At 43.6% G+C, this 19,461-nt stretch overlaps 1 protein-coding gene across 1 annotated transcript in view; it reads left to right on the forward strand.

The window, feature by feature from the left end:
- Window positions 1-293: 293 nt before the first annotated feature.
- The window catches only part of CAPN9 (calpain 9), a 28,595-nt gene continuing 9,427 nt past the window's right edge, over window positions 294-19,461 (forward strand). Inside the window, exons 1-10 of the mRNA XM_081906852.1 lie at window positions 294-792; window positions 6,526-6,595; window positions 7,225-7,343; window positions 7,690-7,823; window positions 13,972-14,140; window positions 15,509-15,592; window positions 16,752-16,837; window positions 17,556-17,633; window positions 17,847-18,007; window positions 19,090-19,247. Coding sequence (XP_081762978.1) covers window positions 580-792; window positions 6,526-6,595; window positions 7,225-7,343; window positions 7,690-7,823; window positions 13,972-14,140; window positions 15,509-15,592; window positions 16,752-16,837; window positions 17,556-17,633; window positions 17,847-18,007; window positions 19,090-19,247 — 1,272 coding nt within the window. The 5' untranslated portion in view covers window positions 294-579. The remainder of the gene's footprint in view (window positions 793-6,525; window positions 6,596-7,224; window positions 7,344-7,689; window positions 7,824-13,971; window positions 14,141-15,508; window positions 15,593-16,751; window positions 16,838-17,555; window positions 17,634-17,846; window positions 18,008-19,089; window positions 19,248-19,461) is intronic.

The raw sequence follows: 19,461 nt of genomic DNA on the forward strand, positions 1-19,461 counted from the left end.
GAATCTGGTTCACTCTATCATAGGGAGCTGTGAAATTATAGGCAGATAGATTTTTGTGCCAATTACATTTCTCTGAGTCAGCGAAGGCAGTACCTCCACACCCTCCGCTTATCACTCAAACATGGAGAAACTGCCCTGACTTTTCCTTCTGGGTGTAGCAGATTCATGATACATGGCCAAACACCAGAGTTATCTCTGTGCCACCCTTTGCGGTTTCTGAGTTAACATACCTGAGGGAAAGGATCCAGCAAACCGGAACACCTGAAGAAGCCAAACAAGTTCCCTTTTCTGTTTGCTCTCAGGGTGTTCCTTTCTTTTATTGTTTCTGGTGAATGTGACTGTCAACCTGCCATTCAAACAGGTGCAAAAAAGGAGGGGCTGCTTGCACAGAAGAAGGTTTTCTCTTTCTTTCGCCCACTTCCCTAAAGGTCTGGATCTTCTTGCGTGCCACAAGGTGCAATTGGATCCTATAATCACTCCTTGTTGTTGTTTTGCAGGGCTGGCATTTTCCAGGAGCTGTCCTCTCAACTCTTCAGCCCCTCTACCTCAGTTATACCTGCTACAGGTGGATTAAGAACAATGCCTTACACTTTCCGGAACTCGAGTCCACGGGCTCCCCCCGCCCCCCAAAGTGCTTCTGCCACTCACTCCACTGGCCAGACCTACAAGGAGCTGAAGCTTGAATGCCAGCAGAGGGGGACACTCTTTGAGGATTGTGACTTCCCAGCCAACGACGCTTCCCTTTTCTACAGTGAGAAGCCTCCCGTCCCCTTTGTGTGGAAGAGGCCTGGGGTGAGTGCGATTTCTCTTTTTGTCAGTCCCTCTCCCATTGTGTAGAATCTTGTGCAAAATGAGACAGCTAAACTTCTATTTACAAAAGACAAGTTTCTCTCCCTCAAGGTTCTAAATATAGATATAATGGCCCAACATTGTAAGAAATCAATATTGTAGTGTGGCAGCAGCTAAGCTTGGAAATCCCTGACATCAGGCACCTTTTGGGCAATTGCTAGAAACATTTTTATCCAGGCAAGCCTATACAGACATATAGCATGCTGACATGTGTTTTAATCTGGTTTTCAGCTTATTGTTGATTCTAATTATTTTTAATGTTTTCAATATCTGCTTTTTACTCTTCTGTTTTTACTGATAATTTCTTGTTTTATGCTCTGATGGTTTTTTACAGCCAAGTGGTATATAGATTTTGGGGAATAAATAAATGAAATAAACATATGTTTGGGCACAGTAATAGACTGGGTCAAACTGAGACTCAGTTCAGAAAAGATGGAGGTCCTGTTGTGATTGATGGTTCATGCATCTGGATGGATGAAGTTGAAGTTCATTGAAGATGAGGTTACACTCCCCCTAAGCTCAGTTTTTTTTTCCTGTTTTAGCTGACATGTCAGCTGCAACCTTACCTAAATGGAGGTATCTTGGCCGCTATTACCAAAGCACTGATAACTTATAGGATGCTTATGAAAGCCTATGAGATGGCAGTGAAAGCTGCAAATAAGTTTTACTTCTCAGCTTCCATTGCATCCACCAGCTCTTGACCAACGCAACTTTTTAATTAGGTCTTTAACATGTAGCCTAGAGGACTGCCTTTAAAAATGACCCCCAAATTTCAGTTGGTCTGGAAAACGGCCACAAAACTATCAAGTGAGACTAGTGGATTTGACCTGAGCTTTGGCAACTGAACCAATCACCAGACTATATCTCAGCACAATTTTAAAGTGTTGGTTTTGCCCTTTTAAAGCCCTAAAATCTCAGGCCTTCATACTAGCCCGCCTTTGCAGTGTTCAAATCCCCAGTCAGCCTGCCCTGGAGCTCACTGGGTAATCTTGAAGCAACCATCACCTCTCAGCCTAACCTACTTCAAAGAGTTGTAGAGAGGATAAAACAGGAGGTGATAATGGTGTGTCATATATTGGGCTCCTTGAAGGCGAATGGAATAAAATAATAATAATAAATGGATAAAAATAGACAGAGATAACCATGCAAGTTAAGCCAGAGTATATTTGGAAACATGTTTATGTTTTCTCCTTCTCAGAATGTATAGCACATGTGCATGACTTAGTCCCAGCGTGGTGTATAACATGGAAATGCCTGCGTCTATACTGTACCTTCGGACAGCAAACATGTATTTCAAATCAAAACAAATATATTTCACATTCCACACCTCCCATGGGGAAATCTAAGCTCCGTTGAGTGGATAAATAACTTGTAACCTACATCCTGTTATTCTTCCTTCCCATAGAAAGAAAAAGTCAACAAACTTTGATTTGCTGTTTAACAGGGATAAACAAACATCACAAATGCATGATGTGGAGTGCTGTTTTAGCAGAGTCCCCCTTGTAGAATTTCATGACTTGATTCGAGAAAGTATAACAGATAGAAACTCTCTTTTCCTTCTTTAGAATAGAGAATAAGCTTTTAGGAATGCACTTTGTGGAGATCTTCGATTGCACAGTTGGAATAATTCTCTCCTTTAAGATTTAGGGCCAATGTATATTACTGTTTTTATTTTATTGTATTACGGCAAGGGAAAAATGGATTATACCCCAAGGGTGCAGAAAATTAGGCACAAAGGTAAACATTCTACAGGCTAAGATTTATGATGACATTTCTATTGCTTGACTGTCAGGTTGAAACCCTTCAGAAAAGGCAGGTGTGGCTTCTCGGGCTTCTTGCTTCCCCGCCCTGTTCTCTTTGCCTCCACCATCCAATCATGTGGTAATAAACAGGATGCCTTCCAAAGTGGGAGGAAGGTAGGCTATAGGACTGAGGAGAAAAATAGCAGGAAAAGCCATAATCCACCTCATTTCTTGCTGCATCAGGGAAATTAAAAGTGCACTACAAATCTCCAGGTAATAAACTGGTGAGTGTAATTGCCCCGTATTTCTGCCACAGGAGATGGGACCTTTGTAGCAGTAAGTTACCTCAGTAGCAGGTTACCTCAGAAATCTCCTATTCCCACCTGAGCCTTAGTGAGTAGCAGGCTCAAAACAACAAACTCAAAACTAAACAGGGGAACAATCACCACTCTTTCCCCATCCCATCTGTGTCCTCATCTAATCCACAGCTGATCTCCTTTAGATAGGATGGCCCATGTGCGCCTCACCAGAGCAAAGACCCCCCAAAAGGCAGTTCAGCATAAAATTTGGAGATGCTAATTTAGAAATGAATCCTATGGATCATCAGTGTGGGGAAGAGTGTGGCCAAGTGTGGCTGCTTAGTGGTGACAACAGACGTTAATCACCTTCAAGGCCTCTCCTGTTCTTACTCCTTAGACCAGGCTTCCTCAAACTCGGCCCTCCAGATGTTTTCAGACTACAGTTCCCATCATCCCTGACCACTGGTCCTGCTAGCTAGGGATCATGGGAGTTGTAGGCCAAAAACATCTGGAGGGCTGAGTTTGAGGAAGCCTGCCTTAGGGTTTTTAATTTTTAAACCAGACTGCCAATGGATGCGTAACAAAATTTCAGACAGTATGCTTTCTGCCTGTGAACAGGAGGTGGGGGTTCAGACACCTATATAGCTCTTTGCCCCTCCTCATAATTAATGGAAGCAAGATATATTATTTCTCAGCAAATAAATGCAAATGTGTTTCTTTGCATAATTGGATTGAAAAAAATCAGCTTTTCCTGGTTCAGATTCTGGATTTTTCGTATGCACAAATTGGTTCCCCTCCCTCTTTTGTGCATTATATTTTAGGTGGACCACTCCATGGGTTGTGACGCGGGTGGCGCTGTGGGTTAAACCACAGAGCCTAGGACTTGCCGATCAGAACGTCGGCGGTTCGAATCCCTGCGACGGGGTGAGCTCCCGTTGCTCGGTCCCTGCTCCTGCCAACCTAGCAGTTCGAAAGCACATCAAAATGCAAATAGATAAATAGGTACCGCTCCGGCGGGAAGGTAAACGGCATTTCCGTGCGCTGCTCTGGTTCGCCAGAAGCAGCTTAGTCATGCTGGCCACATCACCCGGAAGCTGTACACTGGCTCCCTTGGCCAGTAAAGCGAGATGAGCGCCACAACCCCAGAGTCAGCCACGACTGGACCTAATGGTCAGGGGTCCCTTTACCTTTACCTTACTCCATGGGTTACATGCGGCTACCTCAAATTTTGTGTCAGGCTTCAGAAATGCATACAGGCTTACCAGACCACTGCAATAAAGTGAATATTGCAATAAAGCGGGTCACATATTTATTTATTTTTAAATGTTTCCCAGTGCATATAAAAGTTATGTTTACACTATATTGTAATCTATTAAGCCAGGCTCCCTCCACTCTTGTGGCCAGAAGGGGAGCGGCAGCAGTGGGAGAGGGCTTCCTTCCCCTGGAAGCCGCCAATCTGCCTGCAGCTGCACCCTCATCCTCCTAAGGAGCATGTCTGCGCAGTGCAATGAAGCGAGTTGTGCCTGTAGAGCAGGTCTAGAGGAATCCCTTTCTTATCCCAGTCTCCCGGCACTACAGTATTCTCTAAGGGCAAGCCTGTTCCTTTGTGCTGCATGGTTCAATTGCAAGCTCTGCACGACCCAGTGTGTTGAACAAGCAGGTGGTGCCAGTGATGACTGGGCTGGTTTGACTTGCCTTTTGTTCTCTTTAATCATGACACACCGGCCTAAGTAATGTTCTCCCCCAGTTGGGCATTGAGCAGCAGGAATGCAGCCAGCCAGGTCACCTGCTCTCTGACATTTCCTTTGAAGCAGGGAAATGCTCTGGGGGAGAAAAAATGCCAGCCTCTGGCTCCATTCAATTTTTAAACTACCAGTAGCCTGTGTAAAGCTTGCAGCCTCCGTTAATTGCCTTGGCTGCCACCTTTATCCATCTTGCCCACTGTGTAGACATGGTCGACCTTTGTCTCCTCCGCTGGGGAAGGAAGGTTCTGCTCCACAAGCACGTTCCTGCATTGGCTCCCTTCCCACAAAGCCTCTGTTTGTCTGAGGCTTAATTTGAGCCCTGGACTCCAGAATCTCTCAGCATTCATTGTGACCTGCATGTGTATTTATCATCAGCATGTATGGTCGCTTTTAGATAGACAAGTATGCCTTCCTTGCTTTTTAGCTTATTTTTTAAAACAGATATTGGCAACCCAGGGTAACTGCTTGCCTTGAAAGCAGTTGATGCTAAGAGTGGTGTGATTGATGAGGAGGATGGATGAATAGACCCAAAAAGCCCAGTCCTCCGAAGTAAACTGAAGTGTAGGTGGGTTCCCATGAGGCAAGACACAGCAACAACAGGAAGAACCTTTGTTGAACTACATACTGTAACTGGGAAACAGGGGCAAAGCAACTGCTTATATACATTCCTGAAGGCCTGGGCCACTCCCAAAGTGATTGGCTGTCTCAATTTCCAAGCTGCGAATCACGACTCAGAGTTCATGGGCCAATGGCAGAGGCCCAAATCCTGAAATGCTCTGTGATTGGATATCATGTATCGAATCAGAACACAAGGGCTCAGAATCCTTAGTCCAGACTCAAGCTCAGGTAAACACAGACCACTGGATACATCACATAAACACTGTAGGCAGTTGTATTTTTCTGTGAAATTCCCTCTGAGAGCAATGGAAAATCCTCCAGTCTTGTAGGCCACTGGGCACCTTACTCTACTATTCAAAGCACACCACTACCTGAAGGAGCGTCTCCACCCCCATTGTTCTGCCCAGACACTGAGGTCCAGCGCTGAGGGCCTTCTGGGAACCAGGCAGAGGGCCTTCTTGGTAGTGGCGCCCACCCTCCCATCAGATGTCAAAGAGATAAACAACTACCTGACATTCAGAAGACATCTTAAGGCAGCCCTGTTCAGGGAAGTTTTTAATGTATGACATATTAGTGTATTTTTGGTCTTTGTGGAAGCCGCCCAGAGTGGCTGGGGAAACCCAGCAAGATGGGTGGGGTACAAATAATAAATTATTATTATTATTATTATTATTATTATTATTATTATTATTATCATCATCATCATCATTATCATCATCATCATCACTATCCTAGCCACTCCAGGCTGTGCATGGCTGGTGAGTAAGCAGAGAGAAGAAGAGAGGAGATATCAGACAGAAGCCCTCCTAAAAGAATCTGCTCTGGATTGATTTGAAAGCTGCCCTGGGAGCCTGTCTGGGCTTGAAAGGAGCCTAAAAATATTTTGTTAAAAGCTATTAAATATCCAAATGTAGTATAAAAGTCTTTAATCACTTGCTGTGCCTACGCACGAGTGCTAATATGCCCTGTGGTATTCCTAGTGAAGTCTCATAATTCAGGAAATCAACGGCAGTAATTTTCCATTTTCTTTTGGGTCGGACACCAGCAGCACAGGATCTTCATATATTGACAACGATGCTATAATATCATTATGGAGCCATAAATCTTCCAATGCACAATTTAATAAAGGACAGGACTTGGCAGATCTTAATGTCTGCTGTTTGCCCAAGGCTCCAGGTCTGTCATTGGGCCGAATAGACACACAGTTGCAGCAATGCACAGCAGAATATATTCCATTCAGAGCACTTACCTTTTTTTCCAATATTCTTCAAGGAAATCGTTAAAGACCCACAGTTTATTCTTGGAGGCGCCACAAGAACGGACATTTGTCAAGGGGAACTTGGTGAGTGTTCTTTGCCACTGAAATTGTAGCTGCCTTGTGCATGGAAACGCGAGTGTTGACGTGCATACGGTCACGCAGCTAAAGTTCATTGGCTCTACTTTCTCATTTGTGTGGGTTCTTCGCTTCACTTGTGTACAGTCTCATCCAATGATTATTGGTAAATACAGAGAGTAGATTTCAGGCCTGCCCTTTTTCACCCAACGTCCATCATGCATTTGTATGTACACCACAAAACCTCTACCATGCATCAAATATGATTCCTGGGTAGGACAGCTCACCTTACATATTTGATTCCCTATACCCAGTGCTTTTCTTTTAGTAAAAAAGGTGCTGGCACTGAGTACCCTTGAGTACCTCTAGGGGGAAAAAACCACTGCCTATATACCATACAACCAATTTTAAAAGAAAATATCTAGATAAACTGGAGCGCTGTTCAAAATAATGCCACACTGATGTGCAACCATAAGAAAAAGCATTGGAAAATTTAATAGCTAAGCAATAAAGGTTTAATGGGAATAATTTAACGGGGAACTTTGACCTCCACTTTGTAGATGTGAATTCTAAAGAATTCCTGTTAATTGGAAGCAGATGACAAGAGGAATCAGTGCTTTGTTCTATTTTATTTCCAGGTGACTGTTGGCTACTGGCAGCTATAGCATCTCTTACTCTTAATGAAAGCACATTAGCCAGAGTAGTGCCACTCGATCAGGATTTTGGACCAGGCTATGCTGGAATATTTCATTTTCAGGTAAGAGAACTCTTGTCATACATGTCCAAATGTCCAAGCCACCCCCACTACCTCTGTGCGATGGCATCGAGCCCGGTTTGGGCCAATCACTGTACCAGCTCCTGCTCTTTGCCCAACTTCCACCTTCCACCCAGACCGCCATGTGCAACAGTGCCCCCACCACTCTGTGTAGCCCCACTGGACTGAGGGGGAGAGTTTTGATTGCTCCGTTAGTCAAGACTTGCCATTTGAATGCTCCAAGAAAATTAAGTGGGTTTTGGTTTTTTTGCTACTGAAAGAAGTACAAATTACCGTGCTGCATATTATTTCACCTTATCAAATTATTCTGTTTACCTTTACCAAACAGTTTTGGCAACACAATGAGTGGCTGGATATTGTCGTTGATGACCGATTGCCCACTTTCAAAGACCGGCTGGTTTTTCTACACTCAGCTGATCACAATGAATTCTGGAGTGCATTGTTGGAAAAAGCTTATGCCAAGTAAGCCTTGTGGGTTATGTGATCTAGGTACTGTTCATGGTTTCCTTGGCTTTCACCACCTGCACCTCATTGCTATCTGCACTCTTCTCTCACACTGTCATCTGTGTGGTCTGTGAAATTTGATTGTGAAATCAGATATTGAGGCCTGCTATTTTAGCTCTCTGTGTCTGCTACCACTGCTAAGGATCTAAAGAATGCTAATAACAGAATCATGGTAATAACCTTAAAATGGGGAGTATGCAATAACTTCACCTCCAAATAACCCAGGGAATCATAGTTTTCCTCCGATAACACTACAGTTTTCAGCATCCTTAATTAAACCATAGTTCCCAAGGTTCTTTGAAGAAAGGTAATGTCCTTAAATGTGTGGTATGTAACAGCTGTACTATAAGTAGCTGCAGTGGTGTGCCTTTTGGTTTATACTCCAGCCATAGTTTATTCACCTAGTTCAGAAATGGCCAACATTGGGCTTTCCAGATATTGTTTCGGACTACAACTTCCATCAACTCCAGCCAGCACACCATGCTGTCCTAGCTAATGGGTGATTGCTGTTGGGGATAAGCAGTGTCCAGTGCACAGCGGAATGATGAGAAGTATGTGCCAACATGCTCTATACTACTTTATTTACAGTTCAAAGCTGGTAAGTTACAGAAAAACATCTTCCCTCTGCCGGAGCAGAGAAAGCGTCATCTCTCCTCTAAAGCACGGAGAGAATCTCAAACTGAAACTGCAAAGAGCAGTGAAAAACAGGAAACCAGTGTACGTCATATCCAGTCTCCCGTTCCCGTGAGAAACCCAACAGTACAGACTCTGTGGAATGTAAACACCTGTCTCGTGACAAGCACTTTCGCTGCACAGAGAAGAAAGCAGAAACCAACATCCTCCCCCTTTCTATGAACATCTCTGGGCAGCGTGTTCGTACAATATCAGTACAAACCCAACTTCTGCACATAGGTACAGTGTTGATCCCTTGATACAATCTTGGACAATACATCAGCAGGAATTTCATTACCTGGCATATAGGACACCGTTACGAGTCCCTTCTGAATACGTTCCCTAGCATGTTGCAACTTCAATTGCAAGTGCTTCGTGCTTTGCTTACAACCTTCAGAATTCAGCAAAGCCAAACATGCTTTGTTGTCCTGGTAAACCTGGATTGGACATTTGACAGGAATTTTCATGTCTTTGCACAATTGTAACAACCATTCACAATCTTTAAGTGAATAAGACAGTGCATTCAGTTCAGCTTCACAAGTACTTAAGCTAACTGTTGTTTGCTTCTTGCATGACCAATCAAATAGACCCTGATTGTACTTATAGCAAACTCCAGACGTACTTTTCCTGTCTGTAGTGTCACTTCCAAAACTTGCATCTGCAAATATCTCAAGACCACCAGACTTCTGATTGTTAAATCTCAGTCTGTAATGCATAGTGCCTTTCAAATACCGCGCTATGCGTTTCAGAGCTTTCCAATCCTTAACAGTAGGATTGTTGACTTGTCTGCTTAGCAAATTACAGCTAACAGCAATGTCTGGTCTTGAACATCTGGCAATGAAGTTTAGCTTGCCTAGCACACTTCTGTACAGTGTAGTGTCAGAAAATGCTTCTTCAGTGTCATCTACCTGATAACCTGTTATCATCGGTGTGTCTACAGGGTTAGCATCCATCAGGTTTAGTTTGCTTAACACATCAGCAATTTTCCTTGACTGGTGTACTAGAATGTTACCATCTTGATCTCTCTCTATTTCCAGAGATAGGTAGTTGTTTACCTCACCAAGATCTTTCATGTCAAAGTGCTCTTTCAGTTGAGCTAGGGCGTTATTGTACATTGTGACATCTTTCCAAAAGAATAAAAGATCATCAACATAAAACAAACAATATAGTTTCTTTTGCCCCTCCTCTTTGACAAATACACATGGATCAGCTTTCCCTTGCTGAAAACCTAGAGAAAACAATACTTCAGTGAGTTTTGTGTGCCAACACCGTGCACTTTGTTTGAGACCATAAAGGGACTTTTTCAGAGCACAAACAAATCCCTGTTTTACCTGTACGCCATCAGGTGGAAGCATATAAAGTGATTCATTTAGAGATCCGTACAGAAAAGCTGTATTCACATCATGGTGACTAATGTGTAGATTTTCTTCTGCAGCTAGCTTGAGCATAAGCCTAATGCTCTCATACCTCACTGTAGGTGAGTAGGTCTCGTGATAGTCTTCACCTGGTACCTGAGCAAAACCTCTGGCTACCAATCTGGCTTTGTGTCTGACTATCTTGCCATTTTGATCAGTCTTCGCTTTGAAGACCCATTTGCTTCCAAGCAATTTCATTCCTGGAACTACTGGAACTAGGTCCCATGTTTTGTTCCTTTCCAAGGAATCAAGCTCAGCCTTCATGGCATTTAACCATGGCTCAGCTTCCTTTGAATCCAAATCCTGGATTTCTTGGAAACTTGAAGGTTCAAAAACCTTCTTGGAGCTTTTAACAGCTGTTACTGCTATGTTAGCAAACTCATCAGCAAATCTCTTTGGAGGTCTGCCTTTTGTGGCTCTCTGTGACCTACGAATTAGCCTTAAGTCTTCAACACTCTCCTCTTCCTTCTTAGGAGAAAAACGACCTATTGTGAACAATGGTTCCTCCAGTTCTTGATCAGAGCTTTCAGAGGGTCGCATAGAGGCTTTCGCACTCTTGAAATCCTCTGAATCATCCGATTCAGTTTCAGACTCAGAATCAGAACCTTCATCAGTGGGTGTGGGTTGTTGCGGTTGCTTTTGACTATCCTCAGTCTCATCACTGTCATCAGGATAACATTGGAAAATTCCCACATTCTCCCCCCACTTGGCATTGTACTCAACACTTCTTGTGAGCTTAATCTCCTTAGAGTCAGTCATCATTATTCTGTAAGACCCTTTCTGATAACCTAGAAAGATACCATGCAATCCACGCTTGTCTAACTTGGAGTTTTGTGGTGAGTGAATCCACATGTCAGAACCAAAAATTTTCATGTGTTTGATGTATGGCTTCTTGCCAAACATCTTCTCATAGGGGGTACAACCAATCGCTGAAGATAACCTGCGATTATAACTGTAAGTGAAACATGAGAGAGCTTCGGCCCAATAACTCTCTGGAAGATTTGCATCATGCAGCAAGGTTTTTAACCCTTGAAGCAATGTTTGATTTGCTCGTTCCGCAAGTCCATTCTGCCATGGCGAGCGAGGACTAGACAAATCGTGTTGAATTCCTTTCTCAGCCAGAAAAGCTTCAAACTGCTGAGAAGTGAATTCTCCCCCCCGGTCAGTGAAAAGAATCTTTATCTTCTTACCATGCACATTTCCCAACCAAGCACAGAATTCCTTGAACCTAGGAAAAGCCTCTGATTTCTGCTTGAGATTGTACACAAAAATATACCTGGAAAATGCATCAAGGAGAACCATGAAGTACCTATTTCCACCCAAAGAGGGCGCTAGTGGTCCAACCAAATCAGCATGAATAATTTGGTATGGTTCTGTAGCTTGCCTACTAGACACCTTACCTTTCGCAGCCATTTTCACCTTGTTTGCTGCGCATGCCTTGCACTTCATGTGGTACCTGCAGGGTTTAATAGTCATACCTTCAACCAAGGCAGGCATTTTAGATACTGCCTCAAAATGCAAATGACCAAATTTCCTGTGAAAATCATGAATACATTCTGCATGCAAACTTTTGTTAGAACCTGCAATGCAACAAGTGTCATCCTGCACAACATCATCATAATACAAAACAAACAAACGACCAACAAATTCAGCATACAATTGATAATCATTTTTCTTGGTGATGATGCATCTATTGTTTTTAAAGGAAACGTCAATCTTCTTCTCAATCAGCTGTCCAACGCTGAGCAGATTATGTTTCGCATCCGGCACATAAAGAACATCCTGTATCGATAAGTCCAAACTGTGAAGAACAACAGTTCCGTAGCCTTTACTGGGGATTGTGTGGTCATCCGCTTGGTGAATTGCACCTTCCTGCGGTGTAAAAGACACGAACAGTCTCTTATCGTTGCACATGCGATGCGTTGCAGCTGAATCAACAACGAAGAAAGATCTAGACGTCTTCTGGACCTCTGCAACCTCTGCAACCTTTGTAACCTTTGGAGCGAAGCGTGAGACCATTGCCTTGTGCTGCGTTGTCCTGGACACCGGACCTTTGCCTTTGCCCTGGCCTTTTCCACGCGATGAGCTTCCACTGCGCTGCTCTGTCTTGGCCCTGGGATATTTGCATTCCCTCTTCATATGGCCTAGACGTCCACACGAGTAGCATTTCACTGCCTTCAAAGCTTTGGCGCCATCTGGTGGTTCCACTGCACTGCGGGATGACGTCTGTGAAGTCTCCCCATTTCCCATGCAGCTATCACCCCGCCGATCTGCTTCATTCTAAATCATGGCAGTATCACAGGCTACTGTGAGTTGAGCATTTGGCTGATCAGTGGTATGAAATTCCCCACTTGCCTCATCCAGCCTTCTGCAGCTAGCCATCATGACTCTGGCATTTGCCTCCTGCATCATCTCTGCTGCTTTATACAAGCTGCTTCTGTGTACAGCTGCTTCAATCCAAAAGCAAATTCTAAACAGCCTCTGCCTATGAGCCTGTGCCACTCTTCTGTTTATTTGCTTTACTTCAACAGCATTTGTAAAAGTTACTTTCGATTTCCCCCAGCATAGGAAATCTTGCCCTTTTAGCCTTTTGCCTGTGCCACGGCAAAAACCGGCTATTAAAAGTTCAAAGTCCAGCCATAAAGCCATTAATTAGAAGCTGGCAGGCTGCCCGGAGCAGTAGCACATACCTTCATCAATCATTTTGACGCGCAGAGCAGATACCTTGCGATCCGTGTCTCTGCCGCTGTTCCGATCCTTTGCCGGCTCTCCGTTTCTTTGCTCCTTTGTTCCTTTGCCAGGAGCCCGACTTCTGGAGTCCATTCTCAAAACACTGCGTTTTTCTGGGCCCATAACCAAATGTTGGGGATAAGCAGTGTCCAGTGCACAGCGGAATGATGAGAAGTATGTGCCAACATGCTCTATACTACTTTATTTACGGTTCAAAGCTGGTAAGTTACAAAAAAACATCTTCCCTCTGCCGGAGCAGAGAAAGCGTCATCTCTCCTCTAAAGCACGGAGAGAATCTCAAACTGAAACTGCAAAGAGCAGTGAAAAACAGGAAACCAGTGTTACGTCATATCCAGTCTCCCGTTCCCGTGAGAAACCCAACAGTACAGACTCTGTGGAATGTAAACACCTGTCTCGTGACAAGCACTTTCGCTGCACAGAGAAGAAAGCAGAAACCAACAATTGCATCAAGGCACAATATGCTAGGAACCTCTGCTGTAGAAACCTTTCAAAATATATTGGGCATGTACAAGAACTTTGATTTCTGTAAGGCTTGTCTAAGAGACTTTCCTAGTAGATTATCCCAGTGCTTTCCCCCCCCCCCTTAAAAATGTTTGGGGTACTCTCATTTTGACTCAAGAAAATCACCATTTTAAAGTTCGAATTGGGAAAAATAAATACAGTACAGTAAATGGACAAAAGTACAAAGATTCACAAAATGTTTAGGGGTATATGTACCCCTGCGTATCCCCCAGAAAAAAGCACTGGATTATCCCAATCAGCAATGCAGCAATTGAAGTGGTATACAGTATGAATTCCACCCCTATTGTCCAAGAGACTTGGACAAGTTCTTGGTCAAACATTCATCATCTGAGGCCCTTCTTCATGGGCTTCCTCCAAGAGAAATCCAGGGGGTGGCAACACGAAAATGGGCCTTTTCTGCAGTGGCTCCCGGTTTGTGGAGTTATCTCCCCAGGGAGGTTTGCCTGCACCTTCATTACATATCTTTAGGCACCAGACAAAACCTTTTCTCTACAACCAGGTCTTTGGCCTTTAGCTATAGGTGGCATTTTAGAAGTTGGTGGGATGTTTTAAATGTATTTCTTTTCCCTCTTGGTTTTAATGTATATATATGGGGCGGGGGTTGTTTGTCCGTTTCTTTGGTTGTAAGTCACTTTGGGTTGGCCTGGACAAGATAAAGCAACTAACCAATTTAATAAATAATGATGATGATGATAAGTTTTGTATATATATGTGTGTGTGTGTGTGTGTGTTTTGGCCGCTGTCAGGTTGAATGGAAGTTATGAAGCTTTAAAAGGCGGAAGCACAATTGAAGCAATGGAAGATTTCACAGGAGGAGTTGGAGAAATGTTTGAAGTTAAAAAAGCTCCAGAAAATTTCTATGACATCTTAAAAAAAGCTCTGAATAGAGGTTCAATGGTGGGCTGTTCTATTGATGTAAGTAAAATGATAAAGCTGAGTTTCAGGGGTTTTATCTGTATAGATCTGTTTCGTTGCTCTGAATGAACAATTTCTCCAAAGTACTGAGTTCCCTGATGCATAATAGGGATGGAATATGCTGTTGGTATATCATATCATCTGCTGGATGCTGCCATGATACACAGAATAATAGAATTGTAGAGCTGGAAGGGACTCTGAGGGTCATCTAGTCCAACCCCTTGCAATGCAGGAATCTCAAATTAATCACCCATGACAGATGGGCATCCAATCTCTGCTTAAAAACCTCCAAGGAAGGAGAGTCCACCACATCCCGAGAGAGTCCGTTCCACTGTCGAACAGCTCTGACTGCCAGAAAGTTCTTCCTATTGTTTAGTTGGAACTGGATCCATTGGTTCAGGTCCTAGCCTCTGGAGCAGCAGAAAATAAGCTTGCTCAAATTTCCACAACCCTTAAGATATCTGAAGATGGCTATCTCATATGTTAATTAATTAATTAATTAATTAATTGCACTTACTAAAATCTAAATTTGAGAAAGAGCAGCAGTAACCAGTGTCTGCTCAGAAACCCTGCAGATTTCAGTGAGACTTTCTTCCAAGTAAGCATCCACACAGTTGCTGCCTAAGCCCCATACACCATTCATAGCTAATTCTTCTATGCTAGTCCATCTTCTTAACCCCATCTATATTTGAAGCCATTCACAGTAATCATCCGCAATGTGCTGAATTTGGATTCTGCTCTGAAGGAGCTCAGAGGACTACTTTGGCCTCACATGAATCCTGTAAGAAAAGTTAGGTGAGAGCTAGCAACCTGGGCAAGATTGGTTCATAGCGGAACAGGGATTTAGATCTCCCACAGCCCAGCCCAACATGCTAGCCCCTACACCACACCAGAGACCTCTTCTGGGGATCTATCAACGCCCCCAAGTGTTTGGGAAATGATTTGAGGTCTTACTTGCATTGTCGATTAACCAGCTTTTTAAATATTTTATATGTTATCACTGTACATTATATTGTAGGATTTTGTATTTCACATTCCTTACCTGTAGCTGTTTCCAACTAAATCACTGCATACGCAGAACGATTTCTGCAAGCACGACAGAACATCCTCCCTTCTCCTTCCCCAAATCTGCTCTGGGGTTCCCCCCAAAGCTATGGAACAGATTAGGGGCACGGAGAGGGGGAAAGGGAGGGGAATTTTCATTCTGCTTGCTGAATATGTTCCACATACAAAATGTTTTCTTTGGATACAACCCCTTGCTTCTAAATGTGGTCACTCACTCTTCTCACTCTTACATATACATGTGAATAAATACATGATGTTACTTCAATAAGACTAGTATTTTAAACCTATATTTCCATGCCTTAGACCAGCAGTGCAGCTGAGTCAGAAGCTCGTACACCCTACGGACTTATAAAAGGTCATGCCTATTCAGTAACTGGTATTGATGAGGTAAGTGGCTTTTCTGTTGTGGTTTGTCTTGCTGTGAAGAGGACGGAACCTATTTTTATTTAAAGGGGAGGAGTGGTTGGCTTCGGAAACCAAGCCTGTTTATCCTATGCTCAGAGATAGTTGTAATATAATATGCTTTTGAATTGCTGGGGTACTGTTTTAGTTGGCTTCACACAGCGTGGGCAATTCATGCCCATTATTGGGAATCTCGCCAAAAAAAGAGACCCAACTTTATGTTCAGGTCTAAAGTACCAGGGGCTTGGTGATTTGCTTTGTGAAGAGAATGTCATCCAGATTAATTGAGTTACTCAGCATTATAAAGAAAAACTGCTTCATAGTTTAAGATGTCAGGATGAATGTGGATGATTAGATTCTCCATAGGCTAAAATTCTCAAAATAGATGCTGTATAATAGATGCTGGGGAACCTTTTTCATCCTGGAGGCCACATTCCCTTCCAGGGGCCAGTTGCCAATGATGAGCAGGGCAGAGGCAATGGTTGACAGAATAACAGATGCACATTTCGCCTTTGTACAGTAGGCTGATTTTTACACATACACAAATCCATCTCTGTCTTACATCCAGATAAGCAAAAGTAATAATTAGAGTTCAAGTACATATTCTAGCTGAATAAAAAACACTCTGTGTACAAAGCTGAACTAGTAAGCAGTGTGCTCTGAGGACAGGGATGTAGTCTGAGGATAGTTCTGGCTGCCAGAAATGAGGGCCTTGAAGGCTGCATTCAGCCATCCAGCTTGGGGTTTCCCACTCTGCTTTATAATCCTACTAAATTCAGTTGAACGTCTTAGTTCAACTTTTTAATGTTTGAAGTTTTGTTGTGTTCCTTTATATTTTGTTGGAAGCTGCCCAAAGTGGCTGGGGCAACCCAGTCAGATGGGAGGGGTACAAGAAATTTGTTGTTGTTGTTGTTGTTGTTATATTAAGTCAAGGTAGCCAAGGAATGCTCTAGAATGTTTTCGGACTACAGTTCCCATCAGCCTGAGCCAGCATGGCCAATGGATGATGGGAGTTGTAGTCTAACCATATGTGCAGGGCATCATCCTGGCTGTCCTTGGATTACGCATGTGAGTCTTTTTCTTGTCTTTTTGCACTGGAAAGCTGTTCTGTATTCTTTCTCTTTCTTGCTTCCGTTCTCACTAGGTGGACTACCAAGGCCGGAAGGTGAAGCTCATTCGAGTGAGGAACCCATGGGGTCAAGTGGAATGGAATGGCCCTTGGAGTGACAAGTTAGTATATTCACTGTTCCAAGAACTTTTAACATACACAAGTTCTGCAAATGGTGTGGGGGAACAGGTATTGAAAACGCAACGCGCTCATGGGATGATAAGCCATTCTCAGAACACCCACTGGAATAAATGGAGTGCATTTACCTAATTCAATTGATTTCATTGATATCACCCATTATTTAGCACCTGACATTTTGGATGACGCAGTAAAGTACAGGCACTGAAGCGGAATACGCAATGGCTAAACATCACTGGTGTGATAAAATATCCACGAATGAATGGCCAAGGTCAGGAAATAGCTTCAGCATTAATACTGATGGACAAAGCAATCCTAAGTAAGGGCTGAGAGGTGCGGAGTGACAGATTCACTGCTGCATCCAAGCCCCTGCCAGCCAGAGCAGAAGCTAAGGATCAGGTCCTTCTCTGAAAGCTCAACCTACTCAGTGGATCTGTCTAGCCAAGCTGGAGCCACCCACCCTAAAGATGCCCCTTGCTGCATGTGCTACATTCAAGGCACATTTAGTGTAGTTTAAGGTTGCTGGGAACTGTTGCTCTGTGGGGGGGGGACTACAGTTCCCAGGATCCTTTGGGGGAAGTCATGCGCTTGAAATGTGTGTTTCATGCACCTTGAATGTATGGTGTAAACATGCCCAAGAGTTTGGCATGCGCAGTACTCTGTGAGTGCCAGCAGGCTGACGGCTATCTCTTTCTCTTCAAGTTCTCCTGAATGGCGTTCCGTCAGCCCATCTGAGAAAAAACGTTTGTATCAGACAGCCCTAGATGATGGAGAGTTCTGGTAAGTGAATATGCTGATTAAAATAGCTGCATTAAAGCAAGAGCAAACCAGGGTGCCTTTTTCGTGGTTACTTGGCCCTCCTCACATCTCAACAAACACATGAGGGGAAGCAGAGACATGCTTACAAGCCCCTGCCCTGAGCATGTAATCTTCAGCATGTTGATATCCTTCACGGTCCTTCATAGTGTGATCTCTCTTTCTTCTCTTATACAGGATGAAGTTTGATGATTTCCAGTCTCATTTCGACAAAGTTGAGATCTGCAACCTGACGCCTGATGCCCTTGAGGATAATGCAGCACATAAATGGGAGGTGATAGTTCACCAAGGCAGCTGGGTCAGGGGGGCCACTGCTGGAGGCTGCAGAAACTTCATAGGTGTGCATCTGAAATTTCTTGCCACGTTTTTGTTCTCCGTGGGAAGACCTTGCTTCTTACCCATCCTTCTTCATCATTGTTCAAACAGTGAGGCCCAACTCCTCATGAGCTTAAATAACTGCTCAGCTCCATAAATACTTTTGATGGCTTTTGATGCCACTGTTTCTATTTGACATTGGGAACTTCAGAGTATCATCATCATTATTAAGAGGCTACAGCTTGTCAAAGCTAAGCTGAGCCAATGGTCTGCATTTCCTTCCTTGTAATTCCCCTGTTGACAGCAGCAGGGCATGTGACAGGGCAGTAGTGAGGCTGGGTGCACTTGTGGGACTGTTTGACTGGGCAATGGTGATCTTACTGGTGCACAACCCTGGCCTTGCCACCAACCCACAGCACACAGGTAAGTAGCAGCAATGGTGGTGTTGAGAGGGCAGCTCTGCCCTACCACAACTGCCACTTCTGCCCATTGATGACTCATTGATTTTCAGACTCACAACTTTTGACTCAACTCAGAGGGGAGCTGTCAGTTCCAAGCCTTTGTAGATTGTTTGGAAAGAAATATGGTAGTCCACAGTACACAGGCAGTGTCTGCAGGCTCCACTGCTGGTCTTCATGAAAGGCAGGAGGGATGAGTTCTTCTTAATAGTCCAAGTGATGCCCTAGTGGTAGTGAAAATAACTGATCTGTTTTATCAAGGGAAGATATTTTATCATTAGGTTCTCTCAGAGGAGGGTATTGTGAAAAATTAATGGCATTTTCCAGATTAACATTGCTATGCATATTTCCAGCATATTTTATAACAATGTGCTTGAAGCAGACATGGCAATGTTGAAATATGCTTTTGTGACTAAACATAAACATACTGATTTTAATAAAGAGCCATAGCTTTGAATGTTCTCTCTCTCTCTCTCTCTCTCTCTCTCTCTCTCTCTCTCTCTCTCTCTCTCCCTCTCCCTCTCCCTCTCCCTCTCCCTCTCCCTCTCCCTCTCCCTCTCCCTCTCCCTCTCCATACCAGAAAAATGGGAACATGCATTTTCTCTCACTCAGTTTGTTTTTCCATTCTTTTTCTCTCTAATTTCCAGAAACGTTTTGGACAAATCCACAGATCAAGCTCCAGCTGACAGAAAAAGATGATGGTCAAAATGAATGCACATTTATAGCCGCTCTAATGCAAAAAGACCGCCGTAAACTCAGGAAGCAGGGAGCTGAAATGCTAACCATAGGTTATGCCATCTATGAGGTATTTTCCTCTCCAGCAATGTGATGGTTCGCTCTGGGCAGGGCCAAGGTGAACACCTGACACAAGACACATCTTTGATGTGGTGATAGTCCCTGAGCCTTTCCCCTCACCTTTTGATGTGACTTGCAGCTGAGTCACTTCATCACTATATGTTGTGTGTTTGTTTCTTAATTTTATCAATGTTTCATTGTTTTTTAATGATTGCTTTTTCCTT

This window comes from Podarcis melisellensis, assembly GCF_964234715.1.
Source record: "Podarcis melisellensis genome assembly, chromosome: 3".
Classification (NCBI taxonomy): domain Eukaryota; kingdom Metazoa; phylum Chordata; class Lepidosauria; order Squamata; family Lacertidae; genus Podarcis; species Podarcis melisellensis.